The sequence below is a fragment of the Patagioenas fasciata genome, chromosome W, assembly GCF_037038585.1.
Source record: "Patagioenas fasciata isolate bPatFas1 chromosome W, bPatFas1.hap1, whole genome shotgun sequence".
Classification (NCBI taxonomy): domain Eukaryota; kingdom Metazoa; phylum Chordata; class Aves; order Columbiformes; family Columbidae; genus Patagioenas; species Patagioenas fasciata.
Window position 1 is genome coordinate 53,261,186 of NC_092559.1, and position 19,346 is coordinate 53,280,531.

The 19,346-nt window shown below is 40.3% G+C and overlaps 1 protein-coding gene across 2 annotated transcripts in view; it reads right to left on the reverse strand.

Annotated features, from left to right (window-relative positions):
* Positions 1–19,346, reverse strand: part of LOC136115734 (sorting nexin-2-like) — a 46,679-nt gene that overhangs the window by 13,310 nt on the left and 14,023 nt on the right. For both annotated transcript variants that reach the window (XM_065861939.1, XM_065861941.2), the window contains exons 7-11: positions 17,989–18,067; positions 9,534–9,609; positions 8,135–8,248; positions 7,812–7,905; positions 2,305–2,510 (exon numbers count right to left, since the gene is read on the reverse strand). In XM_065861939.1, the coding sequence (XP_065718011.1) occupies positions 2,305–2,510; positions 7,812–7,905; positions 8,135–8,248; positions 9,534–9,609; positions 17,989–18,067 (569 nt within the window). The remainder of the gene's footprint in view (positions 1–2,304; positions 2,511–7,811; positions 7,906–8,134; positions 8,249–9,533; positions 9,610–17,988; positions 18,068–19,346) is intronic.

Consider the following 19,346-nt stretch of genomic DNA (forward strand, 5'->3'; position numbering starts at 1 on the left):
CTTAGCTTTCCTAGTTGCCTCCCTACATCCCCTGACAACAGCCTTATATTCTTCCCAAGTGACCAGCCCCTCCTTCCATGATCTGTAAACTCTCCTCTTCCACTTGAGCTTACCCAGCAGTTTCCTGTTTAACCACGCAGGTCTCCTGGCTCCCTTCCTTGACTTCCTACATATCAGAATGCTCTGATCTTGAGTTTGGTAGAAGCAGTCCCTGAACACTAACCAACTATCTTGGGCCCCTTTACCTTTAAGCAGCCTTTCCCATGGGATTTCCCCTAGCAATTGCTTGAAAAGGCCAAAGTTGGCCCTGCTGAAGTCCAGGGTTGCAATTCTGCTTGCTATCCTGCTCCTGCCACATGAGATCCTGAACTCCACCATCTCATGGTCTCTGCAACCAAGGCAGCCCTCAACCAGACCCTCCTTGTTAGTGAGGATGAGGTCCAGCAGTGCACCTCTCCTAGTCGCCATTTCCACTATTTGCATCAGGAAGTTATCGCCAACGCAGTGGAGGAACCTCCTAGACTGTGGCTGGCTGGCTGAGTAATCCTTCCAGCAAACATCAGGGAAGTTGAAATCCCCCATGACAACCAGGGCCTGTGACTGAGAGGCTGCTCTCAGCTGTCTGTAGAGGCCTCATCAACCTCCTCACCCTGATCTGGTGGCCTATAATAGACACCCACAATAGTATCACCCCTCCCAGCCTGCCCCTTAATTCTCACCCACAGACTCTCAACTCACTCCTCATCCGTGCCTGGACAGTACTCAATACATTGTAGTTGCTCTCTCACGTAAAGAGCAACTCCACAACCATGCCTGGCTGGCCTGTCTTTCCTGAAAAGGACATAACCATCCATGACCATATTCCAGTCATGTGAGCTGTCCCACCATGTCTCTGTAATTGCCACCAGATCATAATCTCCTGCCCGAACACAGGTTTCTACCTCCTCCTGCTTATTCCTCATGCTGCGTGCATTTGTATACAGGCATTTCAGGGAATGAGCTGAGCACACTGATTTCACCCTAGGGGTATGGGAGGCCTCCCGGTCTTCATCAGTTCTAGAGTGCTGCCCCACTGATGAAAGCCCAGCTACAACCCCATCCCCCTTTTAATCTAGTTTAAAGAAGGTTTAAAGGAGGGATGAGAGGGTGCAGTCAAATTCCTGACACTTCCTCTCTGCTATTTCTTCCTCCTCACACTTTTCCCCTACTCCAGCATAAGTCCTTCCCCTCGGTTGCAACCTTTCAAGAACTGCTCCTGCATGGGCTCCTCTCCACAGGCCACTCTCTCTCTGTGATCTCTCCAGGACTGCAGCTTCCTTCAGGGCATATCCACTTGCTCAGATGTGACCCTCTCCACAGGCTACAGGGAAATACCTATTCCAGAACCTGAAGCACCTCCTCTTCCTCCTTCTCTGACTTTGGTGTCTGCAGGATTGTTTCTTACAGTTCCTTCCTCACACATATGCTCTGCTGAGCAGCAATTTGTCCTTTCTTAAATATGTTTTCACAGAGGTACCACCAGCATTGCTGACTGGCTCAGCTTTGACCAGCAGTGGTTCAACTAGGGAGCTGTCTGGAACCAGCTGTGTCTGGCATGGGGCAGGCCCTGGCCTATTCTCACAGAGGCCACCCCTGCAGATCCCCCCACTACCAAAACCTTGCCACATAAACCAAATACAACCCCCTCCCCATGTCAAAACCTAATCATGCTGTACACCAAAGCTGAATACTTTCTTTAATGAGATGTAGAGCCGCAAGTGATATTTGTTGCTTATTTACTGAAACTACTGGTTATCTAATATGGCCAAATTATGTTCTTAAAAACATTTTATAAGCATACTGTAAAAATCAGTTACCTGAAAGAAACACATACAGCATGCTAACTGGTGTGGTGTCCCTAAATACTCTGCACAATTGATATTACTCTAATTAGAAGATATTTACCATTTAGATTTTGTCTGGATCCTATTAATCCATGCCCATTTTTTGTCAACAATTTTTTATCATGGGAATAATTGATCATGGATTCATTCATTTTATTTGATTGGAATTTCAGGCAAAAACTCAGCAAGTCTGAACTGTGTAATGAAGTGTACAAATGCATATAAACATTCATAGAATGATAGAATGGTTTGGGTTGGAAGGGACCTTAAAGGTCATCTAGTTCCAACCCCTCTGCCACAGGCAGGGACACCTTCCACTAGACCAGGTTGCTCAAACCCCCCTGGCCATTTACCTTAAATATACAAACTGCAAAATGTGACCCTAAACACAAAAATAAGCATTTCTCCTAGCAGTACTTACTTTTACTGCAGCAATAAGACGAATGTAGTCACCAAGCAGTTCTGAGAACACATAAAAATCAGCAAAAGCTTGTTCTTGATGCAAGTGATCTATCTTCTCCTCAACCTCCGCAAGCTGAGACAAAGCTCTAGATAGAGCAGTGTGGTCCTCAGAATTACCTAACATGGCAGCACTTTTAGCAAAGGCAGCTGTGTTGGCTGAAAGCTCTGAAACACAGGAGTGACATCCAGTATGATGAAGTTAATTTGTTATGTTACTCTTCAAGATAGATCAACCAAGCAGACCTCTGTCCTACAGCAACCCTTATTTACCAACTGAAAAATATAAACTATAATTCCCAAAGTTTAAGATACAATACGCAAGGAGCTGACAATGAAACCACATTTAGGAGAACATAGCGCACCCAAAACTCTCCAACATCAGTAAATGATTTGCTGAGCCTGTTTTGTGATGCCTATTATGTCTTGCAAAACATATGGAAGAAAATGTCACTTCAGTAGTACCCAACCGCTTAGTTCAGAAAAAGTCCAAGTCAACAAAACAAAAGTCAAGTCACCTATACAGCAAATTTAAGACAATCTTAACTGGTCTGTAGTGAAGTTGTTCCATGGAGTTGTGAGTGCAGGGAGGAAGAAGAGGAAGAGAATTATTCAATGAAAACATCAACACCAGAGTGAAATTTGATTCCATTATACTGTTCTATTGACTAAAGTATCTTTAACAAGACTGTGTATACTGTAATATATTTTCATGTTTTGACATGCCTAAAAAAAAAAGGCATGCGACTTAGTGACTGGCATCCATGAAGCTGAAGGTTTAAGCTTATTCATTAACAAACACTTAGTTAACTGTCTTATCAAACCTCATGTTAAATTATCATGTACAATGTTAACTCCTATGAAGGACCTTTGAACAAAATCTCATCGTAATCCAGTTTAGTTAAGGACTGAAAGCACAGGTTTGTTTATAACTGTGCTGCTTTTGCAGAATCATCAAAACACCAGAAATATTTGTAGAAGAAAAGTCTTCAGATATTTAAAACTATCACAATTTAAATACCACTATTTAAAAAAAAGCATTTATTGAAATCTAAGTGCAGGTGTCAAATCAGCAGTAATCAGATCCATTTTCATTACTTCTTAAAATACTCTTTAACCTTGAGTACATCTGATCTCAAGAGATATCTGCCTCTTCCTGGTAGAGGTATGAGAAAGCAATTTAAGACACATTCATGTACTTTTAAAAGGGCAGAGTTGAAAGGTGACCCCATATTTAAACATAATGCAATTTGTGTCAGAAGGTCTTTTGTGTACTACAAATCAAACTTTGATTTATTTTATATTGAAAAAAAATCATTGATGGAAAGCAGTCTTAACAAAACAGATACATGGGTGATTAAAATATTAAACTTATGGACATTTCTTCTCTCAAAAATTAAAATTGCTAGCGAAAGAAAGAGAAAAGGAGGAAAACTTATCTACACCTTTGCCTAGTGCTCTTCCCATACAGAGAAACCCCTTCAAAGTACAAAAATATCTTGATTTGTCTCCTATCAGAAAGTAGTATTGGGGAAACTAGACCAGGGACTCAGACTGGCAGAGGCCATTGTAAATGATAAATTAAAACCTGATTTTCTCATAGATACTGGAGCACAACTATCCATGATTAAAGCAGAATCATGTCCTGGAGCCATCCCTCTGAAACATCAGAAAATATTAGTAAACAGAGTAGTGGTTCCTTATTAAATTAAGGTAAAATTGGAACTTCCCTTTTGCACCCCCCCAAATACTAAATGCTACTAGGAAACCTAAATATATTGTGCATGCATATTCTGTGAGGCAAAAGCTGGATACAGGGCAACACTAAATGGGCTTTTGAAATAACTGCTTAAGAAACAATTCCAGGGCCCCAGTCAGTAAGTTACCTTTTTCAGGACCAAATGAATAGGGGGTAGGAAGTAAGTCCTCTAGTCCACTTGGCAAATTGATTATGTTGAACCTCTCCCTCGAATACTGGAAGCGTAGCATTATATCCTTAATGAAGTTGAAATATTATCAGGCTTAGGGAAAGTTTTTCCTTGCAGGAAAGCTGATGGTCTTATGACTGTGGCAGGACTTAATGGATGGTTTGCTGACACTCCCATGCCTTCTGCTGTGCAGTCTGACAACAGCTGTCATTTCAAAAATAAAATCGTACAAGAATGGTGTGAATGTAATGGAGTTATCTGGGTGTTCCACCTGCCCTATGGACCCCAAAGTAATGGCATGGTTGAGAGATGGAATGGTCTACTAAAATGAATTCTAGGGCAATATTTATATACAGGAAAACGGGGTAAAGCTGTACCTTAAGCTGTTTGACACTTAAATAACTGACAGACACCCACCAAATTCCTGGTGGAATTAGCTCATTTTTCTGCTCTCCAACCAACAAAACCTTTAAAACCCCCACTGTCAGCCTGTCACTTTTCTCAGTGACACTGTTCTTATTAACTACCTTTCATGGTTAAAATATCTGTCACTTTACTAACTCACTCAGAACAGAACATATGGAAAACCATTTCTAAATGAGGACTCCCTCTAATTATCACTGAAGCTTGGATAATTTCCAAGACCAGATAATTTATTGGATGGATTCTTTGACCTGAATAAACCTGGAATGCTCCCAAGGAATCATCACTTTACCTTTGTGGAAATTCCAACTGCAGGAAAATGATGATCATAGCACCCATAGCATCCTTATTTGTACCCTGTTCCTCCTTATTTCATGACTGGAACAATAATTGTGTCAATCAGTTCATGAACATCATCTCTCAAATGAGTAATGAATCAAACTGCTCATATTGTTTACACCATCCTCAATCTTCAGATACTAATTCTGGGTGGTTAGGTGAACCCGTTCCTGAAACATCTGGGTACCAATCTAAATTGGCATACTCACTTCACAAAACAAACTCAACCTTTTAAGGCACATTCTTATGATAAAATGCCACGGTGCATTACAATGCCCAAACATACAAATTCAACGTGGGTGGGGGAAACAAGCCATTGTGATTATACTCTGCTCTAAACCCGACACAAACCCAGTTTCAGTTGATGTCCCGTAATCAAATCAGAATTTGTAATGAATCCAATTTAAGAACCACACAGATCTGTAAAAACAAATCGGTGATTACAAACACTACTGTTTTAAATATTTCACCACTCTGGAATCTCACATGGAATACTAATGGTACATTTCGCCAAAGATACTATAATTTCACTAGTCCTAATTCTACATTTTACATTCTACAGAGTACTGGGTGGTTAATTACTAACAACAATTGGACCACCTGTAACTGGCATAACATGACCAGCTATATATGCCAATTCTTTTCACGCTATTTGAATAAGCTACACTTTCTTACTCAAATTTGACCATCCTGACAGTGAAAGACACTTATCAATGGTGTGAGGAATATTTCCTGAGAAATCTTATTAAATCAAATTGATGGCCTACCATTCTAGCATCCAGATAGTTCTGGCTCTGTAGCACAAACACATATAAAAGGCTTCCACCACAATGGGAAGTACTTGTACCATAGCACATCTTGTTCCCTATGCATTTCAAGCCAAAAATTTAACTACTACTTTTTTACACAACCATTACCCTGTATGCCATAAGCATTTTGTGATCGATCCCCTGGTAAAAAGACCAATGAGATTCCATCAATTTATGTGTGCATTGTTTCCAAGTTTAGGTATTATTGAGTTAGAAAAAGCTATTGTAAATATTTCTGCTATTCTTGGAATTGTCAAAAATGCTACTGCAGCTGCTTTAACTGATTTACCATCGGAAATTAGTTGACTTTCACAATTAGCTATTCAAAACCACTGGGCCATAGATTATCTTCTAGCACCACAAGGAAGTGTATGTGTACTGTCAAACACCACTTGTTTTTATGCTAATGAATCTAAACAAATCAAATATAATATAAACATAATTTAAAGACAAGTTTGTAACTTTCACTAAATAACTCAAGCAACCCTTGTCAGAAGGTCTATCAACCTGGTTTTGGCTGTGGTCTTGGTTACCTGACTTCAGAGCATGGGCCTGTCGTGTTCTGTTAATATTAGCTCTTATTATGGTTGTTGGAATTATGTTATTTTGTGTTATATCTTGCTTTAAATCTTTATGCATATCAGTTACTAAAAATCAATGTTTTATACTCTCCTCCCTCCTCAGATGAACATCCTTCGGACAACAAGCAGCCCATTATTGCCATGGAATCCTCCTTATGACCTCATTACTAAGCTGTAGGTCATGGGCAAGAGGTGATGGTACCATGATCAGTGGTGTCCTTCCCTGTTTGTGACAGTGTCATGGGGTGGGGTGTGACTGGTACCCCCTGCTCCCAACCCCTGGTGATACGGTTAGCATAACTAATGCCATTATATAAGGCAAAAGGCCATTCTCTGTGATTGAGTGGGTCACGTATTAGTCCCCTTTCCCCTCATTATCAGGTCCTAAAGGTCCTGTCAACTAAGTAGACAAATCGAACAGATTTCTTCTTCCCCACCCTATTGGCCTCAAGATTCCTGGGTGGCAGGCTGACTACTCCCTTACTGGCCTTGAAGGTCCCAAGCACCCAGCTAACCAGGTGGTGGTGATGACCCTGACAGAATAGGGAAGCGTAGCAGCACACAGAGCACTATCTATAAAATCTAGTAGTTACAAGTCCTAAGTGAGAACTTGGACTGGAACTGCTGCTGGACAGTGACACCCGTGACCTCCTTGTGGCCAGGGGTGCCTCCAGCATAATTTGCTTCCTCCAAGGACTGAGTAAGTGACTCATATTCTTTTATGTCTTTTCAAGTCTAGATTATGATTGTTATATTGATATGGCAAGCCAAGCATTAAGATTTGACCCAATCTGCAGAGGGTTCATGTGACTGGAAACCATAAGCTAAGCTGTGCTATAAAATTCTGTGTTATGCTACTTATAAAATTGTACTACACTGATTCTGCTTACAGAAATCTTGTGCTATTCTGATTATAAATTCTATGCTATACTAATCACAAAATCCTGTTAAGAAAAATAAAGCTTTAATTGTAGCTACAACTTAGTGCCGTAATCATTCTGCCAAGCATCCCTAAAAGAACCTGTCTTTCCTCTCGGTGTTGGGTGACACCATGAGATCTCAATACATTTATAGATGTCTACTGTAGCATATCACTTGCTAATTATGGTATTAAATCTCTGCAAGAAAAAAAATTATGCTAATCAATACCATAACTTTCAAGTTCAACAGAAGGAATAATATATATTCTGGATAAAATTAAGATTAAAATCAGATATACCAGAAATACTAGAGCAGTTTAAACTAAAAGATAGAGTTAGAAGATATTTGCATTAAAATTTACTGTAAAACTGTTAGTCAAGAGCTCTGACATACTAAGTTCCTGTTTCATTAACATTTTCTGAAGTTCTAAGCACTTAAGCTTATGCAGTCACATAAAAGTAAAGTTACCTTTTCTGTGGCAGACTAACGCTTCAACACTAGCATGAAGTTTCCTAAGTTGCTGATCCAGATTCTCAAATTGTTGCTGCTTTTCTTCAAACCACTGACAAAAAAGGAAAGGGTCTGGCATTATAATTTAGATTACCAACAGCATTTCTTGTTTTAAAGAAGGAAATTATCCATTTATTGCTAGGATGGTAAACTGATACAGCTAAGAAACCAAGCCAAAAAGAAATTACTATCTCATTTTCTACTTATACAGCTATAAAATGCAATTGTTGAGCCTCATTAATTTGACTCATTATGCAAGTAAAAAAAAAATCAGCTCTTACTGCATCTGATTCATTCATCTTGATTGTCATTTTGTTGACAGCATCAGCAGCCTTGTTTACCATCCTCAATAATCCTGCTCCACTCAGAGCCTGGGTGTTAACCGCTCTGGGCAGCTGAAAGTGAATGGCAAATAAGAGCAAACAGACTGGTTAAAAGGCTGGAGGTTTAAATGGATGGGGAAAGAAAACAACAGACTATTTTCTTTACTCCTATGTGTTACAATATAGTGGAATCTAATTTCTCAGTTTTACTATTTTTACATTCTCAAAGGAAAACTTAATAATATAGACTATTTACTTTTCTTCTACACCTTTACATTTAAATGGAACAAACAACCTACTTGTCAGAAGTTATGAACTAGCCAAAGGTCCTAACTAGCCACCTATATACTACAAACTGCCACTACAGAAACAGAAAAGCTTAGATTTACAATAAGATACAGAAATTCTGTAAAACACATCATTAAAATGTAGGATTCATACTGTGTACAGATCATAAAAAGTTGGATGTCTTTCTGCTTTTAAATATAGGCCAGGTTTCAAAACCTACCTCATAAGTATTGTGAGAACTGTGCATTTGTGAGGTATTTACGAAATCCTCAGGAGTAAGTTAACAAACTTTAAACTGATATTTTTCTTTGTTAATGTTGGTCTAAATATGCTGTACAAAAAGGTCCCAATGTCAGGCCATTTACCTTTTGTATCTGATATTTTGTGTCAGTAGCACTGATAATTTATCTGTCAGTGATGCTTTTGTCAGTATTGAGGCCTCAGTGACTTATTAGCATAGCTAAGATATTGACATTAGCCAAAAGACAATCCACTATTACAGCAAATCCACTATGCACATGTACAGACTTATGTTTTTGGAGACAACAGACAACCCATTCCACAATACATTTAATTTTGTGAAAGGTGCCAGATTGATACCACTGGTGACTGAAGTCCTCTATCCACAAAAGATCTAGCATGGCCAGCAACACTGCATGCCTGTTCACACTATCATGCCAATAAACCTCAAGCTTGACTCCTAGAGATAAGAACTGTTTCTGAGCCAGTTTAATTCATAATCTTGATTAACCCTCAGTAGCACTGATTATGGGTGTTCATTCTGTGTATGATGAGCTTCACTCACAACGGGACAGATTAACTCACTTGTCAGATGTCATTGAACAGCAGATAGCTTTTGGTCACTATCAACCTAAGATTTATCAGAGGTAGAGGCAATAGACTTTGTACATCATTACCTAAGTAGCCTCTTGTCACTCTGTCCCATGAAGGGTACAATCCAATTTGATTTCATATTAATTTAGAACATTAGGTTTCAATATAAAAAGTACATTACTTTGTACATTACCATATCTGGAAAAAAGTAAGGAACTTAAAAGAATGTAAATACCTCAGAACTTTCCAAGAACTGCCTTAAATCTGGATCCTGCAACAAGGTAGGGTGTTTTACTGTTCTTTGTAGATACCTACGAGTTAAAAAAAGTTAAAATATTAGATAAGAAAACAGATTTCATGTGCCTGACAACATACAGAAAATGTCCTTTAGTTAAAGAATGAGTACAATGCAGGCAGCATGTAAACGAGGTTTGAACGCTTCTCAAGTTATCTCTAAAGATAAGTTGCTGGCAGTGGTTTTCTAACCTAATTTGTTTACATCAAACTTCTTTTGGTGTCATAATTTGCCGTAAATCTATGTTTTATAGTATTAAAATAATATGCTTGACATTTTTAACACCTCAGCAAAAGCTTCCTGCTCTAACAACAACCAAATTAAGCCAGAAAACAGATGGGCTTGTTTAAACACATTCTCATACAGTGCAGTGAACAGTCTTTTTGACAGAGTTAATTCTGGCTGGCTTGTTTTAGAATTTTAAAGGAAGTCTTGGAGAAGTGAGCTGAACTTGTTCTGGGTATTTCTGGTATTTATTCACTGGCTAGACAGCCTTCAACCTAAATTAGTTCTACGGAACTCATCCACCCAGAAATTAAATCAGTGCAATTCCCTTTTGCAATTTTTTGTATTTCTGCTTGGATCTAAAAAACTATTGATTGTACAAATATGAGGAGAAGAGGGAAATTTCTACAGTGTTTATTCACTAAAAAACTGCTGCAAGTTTGTCATAACTGATTTTAATATTATGTATTAATGGAAAGTGTCTGATATTTACAAAAATGCTTTACAGAAACTTAAAAACCTCAAAAGATCATGGGAGTATGAGAAAGTATGCAATATTGCTAATTAAGATGTACTAACATAACACCATTAACAGTATTTGTACTTTTTGCAAAGCTTTAGTTTTGCTCAAACCTTGGCTGTAAAGTACCAGAGCTGCCCCATTACAGTCACAAATTGCTTGGAAGCTGAAAGTTTGAGTACATTGATATTGTAAACACAATGTATTTTCTCCATCCTCCATTAGATATGGCTACCAGATCATTATTTTTCTTCCTAAAGAAGCTAAGAGTTGCAGTGAAACTATTTCATACTTTAGATTGTTCAACTTTTCCTCACTTGTTCTGACAGTCAATAGCAAGTACAAGTTAAATTTGACACAACAAAGGGCTTTTTCTTTAGAACTTTGCTGCTAGAGAACAGCACTTACTCCAAGGGAAACAACTAACATTTTTCACTGAAGATAACTAGAGGTATGCTTGAAGACACCTGTCAGACTTGTAGTAAAGTTCACTATTCTAAGGCATAAACTTCAGTGAATTCAATAAAAAAGTACATAGCTTTCCTGCCACTTTCCCCATAGCTCTGGGCAATCTAGAAAGAGCAATCTAGAAGAGATTTCTTTGGTCTTTCTGGGGCACATTAATACGTTTTCCTTGGCTTTAGGAAACAGCAACATAACCACTGCCTCTAAATATCTTTTGAACACCTCTGTAAGTAGGTGACTTTTTGGTTCTGAATGGAAAAGCTAGCTAAAACTGGATTAGGAACATGATGAAAAAGTTGCTCGTTGCCAGGTAAGACTTACATGGTGTTTCTGAAAAAAAGAAACAATATACTGTGAAGCCTTCCCAACACTATCAAAAGTACTGAGGAGTCCCTTTCCCAGTATGGGAAGAGTGCTTAGCATCCACTGAAAGCGGTATACTAGTTTAACTCCTTTAAGAAATAAATGAAAAAGCAATACTTGAAGCATGCACACAAATTTGTGAATTAAACTTTTCCTAATGCAAGTTCTGTTGTTCAAGTGACCAACCAAAGAGGAAACCAGTCATCTCTGTTCACAGACAGAGACCTAAAGTTGTCTGGAAGTGGTTGTTCAGTTGTCTTAAGTCTAATTACTCCAATCTCAGTTGTTATTCCAAGTCTTCATATCTTATAACACCACTCTTTCAGCAACAGGCTTGGTGTACAGCCAGGATGTGTTTCACGGTTCTGCTGCAACTGACAGAATTACTTCAGTAACTTGAATGTGCAATTTTAAGTAGCAAACATTAAGCTGTATACCAATCTCCAGTGATGGACAATTTTAAGATAGGACAACCTATCAGTATTTCAAGGGTCAGTATCAATTCAGATGTTGAAAGGAAGCTGCCAAATTCATGTATACTGTGATTAAGTTATAAAAGACGTACCCATCATTAACCAATTGACATGAGATAAATGCTTTCTGACCACCTGCAAAATGAGGGGATATTTTTCAAGTTTTAGATCCTTCTGCGTGACAAGAGGGAGACAGAAGATTAAGTAATACATTGTTCAGAAGCAGAGTGCTTAGTTTATATTTAACTAATAATTAATAGATGTAAGTAAGAAACTAAACAATTATAGCTAACATAATAAATTATTTCTTAGTAATAGATGTATTTGATGTCAAAATTTTCAAAAATTGTAATGCATATGTAATAATTATGTGAATATAAGCAACACAAGAGCATCCAGTCTTTGGAGCACTTATGGAGGATGATCCCCAGACCTCCCCAGCGCTGTCAATAAAAGAATGCCACTTAACAGTATAATTGAGTCTGCTGTTAAGTTTATTTCTCCATTTCATTGTTCTTCTGTTAGTTAACAGAAGGATGGTAGCAACAAGATTCTGCAAAGATATTTTTCCAATTATGGAACTCCAAAAGCTCAAGAGATTAATATATTATCTTTTAGATATGCTCTTTGACATACAATCAAAAACCTTTGATTTCTATTAATTTTCTAGTTAAACTGAAACTGTTAAATGGTGTATTGTTTTCATATGATATTATAATCACACAGAATCACATCACAGAACGTGTATATTATAAAATCATACCAAAATTAATTCTGTATACTTGACTCATCTGTCTGTGATCATAAGTTGTAGAAGTTTTACTCGTTGCTTTTGAAAGGCTTTACCAGCTGTGTCAACATGAAGGAATGATGTAGCACATCAGTAACAGTACCCCTCCTGTTTTAACTAACTGAACTCAGGTCCAGGCAGATGCTCAACAAATAGGCCTAACCACAGTTAATCCTATTGTGCAAGGCTATCAGCAAGAAACCAGCACCAAAACAAAACCCCACAACCATTTGTCTGGAGACTGGGCTGATAAGTGGCAGAAACTGCATGAACACAGTAGAAAAATCTGACTTTACACTATAAATATGTGCAGCCATCAGGGTCATCTGCTATCAGCTCTCCCTCTATAGCAGCTGGCTGCATGGCAGTGATCACCACTTTGTCACGTCCCACCCAGAGGTATCAGGTATCGCTGGGGGAGAGGTGACTCAGATTCCTTGGTCCCCTTGGTTGGAAAAGAGTATATACAATACTTAAGATCTATAAACAAAAGACTTTTATTTTGCAGTTTGGCCCAATTGACAAATTGGTAGTGATATTGTAAAATTGGTGAATTGAAGAAACTTCTAAAACCAAACGTTAAGATTTTAGAATTTTAATAAGTGCCTAACACCTAACATCTGTGAACCTTATTCTTATTAACTTATTTTATTACTATTTTTTTAATTTTAGGTATCAGCAGAACAATTTACATTATTTAGGCTCAATTGGTAAACAAAAAAAGTTTGCAGCACATGTGGGGCTATAAACCTTACATTACTATATTACTTATGAAAAGGAAAGCAAAAGAAGAGGGAGGGAGGGAGGGAGGGAGGGAGGGAGGGAGGGAGGGAGGGAGGGAGGGAGGGAGGGAGGGAAGGAAGGAAGGAAGGAAGGAAGGAAGGAAGGAAGGAAGGAAGGAAGGAAGGAAGGAAGGAAGGAAGGAAGGAAGGAAGGAAGGAAGGAAGGAAGGAAGGAAGGAAGGAAGGAAGGAAGGAAGGAAGGAAGGAAGGAAGGAAGGAAGGAAGGAAGGAAGGAAGGAAGTCCCATCTCCTGTGGCTGGATGTTGTGGAACTGGTTTTGTCACAATGTTTGAGACATTACCCTTTTAGTCTCTCACACCCTTGAGTAGGGATGCCTCTCAAAGTTACCCCTGGGCTGAGATATCCCTTACCTGATACCAGACATCAACAGGCTGTTAAGTGACATTTTTTGCATGCAGGTACCATTTAGATACATATAGTAACCTTAGTATGGGATGCAAAGACCATTGCTTAACTTTAAATGTAATAAATATTAGAGTATTGACCACAAATCCATCTGTACTTACTAAATATTTTACATACCTAAATTTAGTGATTTGAATTCAATAAGCTAACTACTAGATGAGATCTGAGTGATCTCTGACTCTTCTCTGACACCCTTCCATAGCAAAGGTATTTGAACAATATCAGTTGTATGTCATAGAATCATAGAATAATTTGGGTTGGAAGGAACCTTCAAAGGTCATCTAGTCCAACCCCCCTGCAATGAGCAGGGACATCTTCAAGTAGATCAGGTTGCTCAGAGCCCCATCCAGCCTGGCACTGAATGTTTTCAGGGATGGGGCATATACCACCTCTCTGGGCAACCTGGTCCAGTGTTTCACCACCCTCATAGTAAAAAATTTCTTCCTCGTGTGTAGCCTGAATCTCCGCTCCTTTAGTTTAAAACTCTTACCCCTTGTCCTGTTGCAACAGGCCCCGCTAAAAAGTCTGTCCCCATCTTTCTTATGGGCCCCCTTTTAAGTACTGAAAGGCCACAATAAGGTCTCCCTGGAGCCTTCTCTTCTCCAGGCTGAACAACCCCAACTCTCTCAGCCTTTCCTCATAGGAGAGGTGTTCCATCCCTCTGATCATCTTGGTGGCCCTCCTCTGGACCTCTTCCACACGTCCATGTCTTTCCTGTACTGAGGGCTCCAAAGCTGGATGCAGTACTCCAGGTGGGGTCTCATCAGAGCAGAGTAGAAGGGCACAGTCACCTCCTTTGACCTGCTGGCCACGCTCCTTTTGATGCAGACCAATACAAGATTGGCCTTCTGGGCTGCAAGCGCACATTGCCAGCTCATGTTCAATCTATCACCCACCAGTACCCCTAAGTCCTTCTCCGCAGGCCTGCTCTCAATCCCTTCATCCCCCAGCCTGTATTGATACCAGGGGTTGCCCTGACTCAGGTGTAGGACCTTGCACTTGGCCTTGTTGAACCTCATGAGGTTCACATGGGGCCACTTCTTCAGCTTGTCCAGGTCCCTCTTGATGGCGTCCCATCCCTCAGGCATGTCAACTGCACCATTCAGCTTGGTGCCATCTGCAAACTTGCTCAGGGTGCACTCGATCCTATTGTCTATGTCATTGATGATGATATTAAATAGTACTGGTCCAAATACGGACCCATGAAGGACATCACTTGTCCATCCAGACATTGAGCCATTGACCACTACCCTCTGGATGCAACCATCCAGACAGTTTTTCATCCACTGAACAGTCCACTCATCAAATGCATACCTCTCCAATTTAAAGAGAAGGATGTTGTGGGGGACCATGTCAAAGGCTTTACAGAAGTCCAGATAGACGACATCCGTAGCCTGCCCTTTGTCCACTGATGTAGCTACGCCATCATAGAAGGCCACTAAGATGGTTAGCCAGGACTTGCCCTTGGTGAAGCCATGCTGGCTGTCTCGAATCACCTCCCTGTCCTCCATGTGCCTTAGCATAGCTTCTAGGAGGATCTGTTCCATGATCTTTCCAGGCACAGAGATGAGGCTGACAGGTTGGTAGTTCCTGGGGTCCTCCTTGCTACCCTTTTTAAAAATGAGTGCAATGTTTCCCTTTTTCCAGTCACCGGGGACTTCACCTGACTGCCATGACTTCTCAAATATCGTGGAGAGTGGCTTGGCAACTACATCAGCCAATTCCCTCAGGACTCTGGGATGCATCTCATCAGGTCCCATAGATTTACGTATGTTCAGGTTCCTCAGGTGGTCACAAACTTGATCTTCACTTACAGTGGGAGGGACTTTGCTCCCCCAGTCCCAGTCTTGCAGTTCATCCACTTGAGAGGTGTGGGAAGAGAGATTGCCAGTTGAGACTGAGGCAAAGAAGTTGCTGAGTACCTCAGCCTTCTCCTCATCTGTCATTACCAGTTTTTCCTCATTGGGGGGTACACTTCCTTTAACCTTCCTTTTCTGGTTGACATACCTGTAGAAGCCCTTCTTGTTATTCTTTGCATCCCTTGCCAAGTTCAGCTCCAGTTGCACCTTGGGCCTTCCTAACCCCACCTCTACAGAACCGGGCAAAGTCCCTGTACTCTTCCCAGGATACCTGTCCCTGCTTCCACTGCCTGTGCATTTCCTTCTTGCCCTTTAGTTTCACCTGCAGGTCTTGATTCAGCCATGCCTCTTGCGTTCCTTATCCATTTTCTTACATCTGGGGATTGTGGGGGGACTACGGTGGGTCCATGGATTCCCTGACGGAGGGCATGGGAACAGAAATTAGCCTTGAAGATATGAAGGCCTACCCATGAGAAAGATGGGAGTAAAGGAGTATCCGGAGATATTAAGGATGTACCCGTGAGAGAGAAGGGAGTAGAAGAGTAACACTGATGATAGCAAAATTAGCCAATGAGATGTTTCTGCTGTAACTTGTAACCAATAGTGAGGAGACACATGAATTGGTAAAACTGTATAAAAATGCACTTGTGGCAATAAATGGCATCTACTACTTTCATCCTGGAAGAACTTGGTCTATGTTGTTTGTCCGTCTCAACCACGACAGGGATTGTGAGCTCTTGTGCTCTATGGAAAGCGTTCTTAAAGATCTACAAGCTCTGTTCTGTTCCCTTGTCTCCGAGGACAGTTTACCAGGGGGTCCTATTGACTAACTCTGTGAAGAGTTGGAAGGCGGCTTTCCTAAAATTCAGGTAAAGTCATACTCTTTGCCTGTTCCACATCCCCCAGGACTGCGAATTCCACAAGTGCATGACCACTGCAGCACAGGCTGCTTCCAATCTTGACGTTGCCAACTCGCTCACTTGCATTGGTGACCATCAGGGTCCCCTGTTGCATCCCCCTGGCAGGGCTGTCTATTACCTGGATTAGGAAGTTATCCTCAATGCACTCCAGGAGTCTTCTGGATTGCCTACAGCTGGCCGTGCTACTTTTCCAGCAGATGTCAGGGTGGTTGATGTCCCCCAGCAGGACAAGAGCCTGATGTCTCCTGTAGCTGGAGTAAGAAGGCTTCATCAAGAGGCTCCCCCTGATTGGGTGGCCTGTAATAGACACCAACCATGAGGTTTCCTTTGTTGCATCTGTCTCTGATTCTTATCCGTAAGCTTTCAACCTGCTCGTGGCTATTCTTCAGAGACAGTTCTTCACACTCTATCCATCTCTTGATGTAGAGGGCAACCCCTCCACCCTTACTTCCTTGCCTGTCCCTTCTGAACAGCCTGTAGCCATCAATAGCCACATTCCAGTCATGGAATCCACCAAGTTTCAGTAATGGCCATTAGGTCGTAGCTTTCTAGCAGCACAGTGGCTTCTAACTCCTCCTGTTTGCTGCCCATGCTGCATGCATTGGTGTAGAGGCACTTCAGCTGGGCTGTCAGCTGTGTCACCTTCTTAGAGGAACATCCCTTAATTCCTTTGAAGTATTTATCTGGCATTTTCCTGTTGTCTTCTATTACCTCAGGAACCCCTGGCTCATCTCCATCAGGTTTGCTCACAGCCCCATCCAGCCTGGCCTTGAATGTCTCCAGGGATGGGGCATCTACCACCTCTCTGGGAAATCTGTTCCAGTTTTACCACCCTCATTGTAAAAAAATTCTTCCTCATGTCTAGCCTGAATCTCCCCACTTAGTTTAAAACCATTACCCTTTGGCCTATCTCAACAGGCCCTGCTATAAAGTCTTTCCCCATCTTTCTTATAGGCCCCCTTTAAGTAATGAAAGGCCACAATAAGGCTTCCCTGGAGCCTTCTCTTCTCCAGGCTGAACAACCCCAACTCTCTCAGTCTTTCCTCCTAGGAGAGCTGTTCCAGCACTCTAATCATATTTTGTGGTCTTCCTCTGGACCCTCTGCTGGGTGACAGAGATCTGCTATCTCTTACTTCAAAATACAGCTAGTCACACTAATGCATTATAAGTCATCAGTAGGATGTTATAGTTGCAACTAACTAAAGGTTTCTTTCATCCTTCCCCCTGCCCAACAGTCAATTTTATATTCAATAGTTGCACTGGAGTGATTTAATGCCTTAAAATCACAATGTCTAAGTAAGCTGATGAAGAAAGGTTTGCTTACTGGTTCTCTGCAACCTGAATTTTAAGAAGTTATCTGTTTGAAAAGAGGTAATTATAATTCTCCCTATGAAGTCTACATTTCCTATTATTAATGGAAATTATTCCATTTCTACACAAAAATTGGGCAGCTGCATACAGACTCCAGAATCCACCTAAGTACAGATGGTCCAGATCCCAGTTCCAGAGCCCATGTAGCATATTAAAATTCACTTTGACACTAAACAAGTTTTAGTTAGATACATACATTACCTTTCTAATGCTGCTCTTCTTTTTTCTATGAATTCAGTAGATGAAGAATCTTCCTTGCCTACTTTAACCTTGGTCATCCCTTTGAAGAAAAATGCATCATATTGATTTTATGTTATCATAAATAAATCATTAACATAACTGATATGATTAGAAGATTAAGCTCAGCTAAGTTTAAGCCTAATTACAATGAAAAGCACCGAAGAATACAAAGAACATAAATACCACATGCTGCACACTTTTGTGGGAAACAGATCTATGAAATATGCAATTTCCTGTAATACATTTAGTGTAATTAAAGTTATTAAAAACTAGTTAAATTTGCATTTATTAAGACAATCTAAAATAAGGTCACGGTCTTAATGGTCACTTGTGTTCAGAAGAAAAGTTACTCTAATAAAGCAGGACAATAAATTAAATCTTAGTTTATAAGTCTATTGATTGGTATGCTCATAACTAATATTTTTATTCTATTATTTTCTAATTTCTAAAAAGTGTGTGTGGCTTTTTTTTTTTTATTTTGGGTTGTTTTTTACGGTTTCTTTTTAATTAATATATTTGGTATAACTGGCAAGGTATGGGGGGGGGAGGCAAGCCCTGCAGGAGTTATCTCTGTGGGAGAAGGTCAGATGCTACCCTATGCCAGTCACAGCTGGTTCTAGCCAGCTAACAATGGACCCACCACAGGCCAAAGCTGAGCCAGAGAGGTTTGTGGTGCCTCTATGAAAACATATTTAAGAAAGGGCTGTAAATATCAAGGGAAAAAAATAAATAAGACCAGAGCAGTAGAGGGAACTCCACACCAGAGCAGGTACACTCCTGAAGGGACTGCAACCTCTGGAGGAACTCATGCTGGAGCAGAGGAAACGATTAGAAGGAAAGAGCAGCAGAAGATAAGAGTAAGGAACAAGGAGTGGCAGAAAGAAACCTCTGTCCTGAACCCAACCTCCTGCACCACCTGTGGACTCACTGTGAAGGGACTGAGTGTAAGATGCACTGATAACAAGGGAAGTTGCAACTATGAAGGGGAGACGAGAGGTGTCTGGACTGAAGTTGACCCTGGGAAAGGGGAAGGAAAAGTGTTTTCCTTAAGTAGTTGTTTTATTTTTTTCCACAATACCCAAATCAGTAATTAAATATTTTAAATTAAGTTAAATTATTCAAGTCAAGTCTGCTTTGCCCACAACAGCCAAAAGGCATTCCTGTGGAAATTAACCCTATCTCAGCCAACCCAGCACACTCTCCAAAATTATAAGCATGTGGACCATGCACTAATATCACCCAAGCACTGAGGGAAAGGCAGCTCAAGTTTAAAGTGGGAGCTTTGTGATCTTTGGAGAAAGATCCTATAGAGTCTGTGA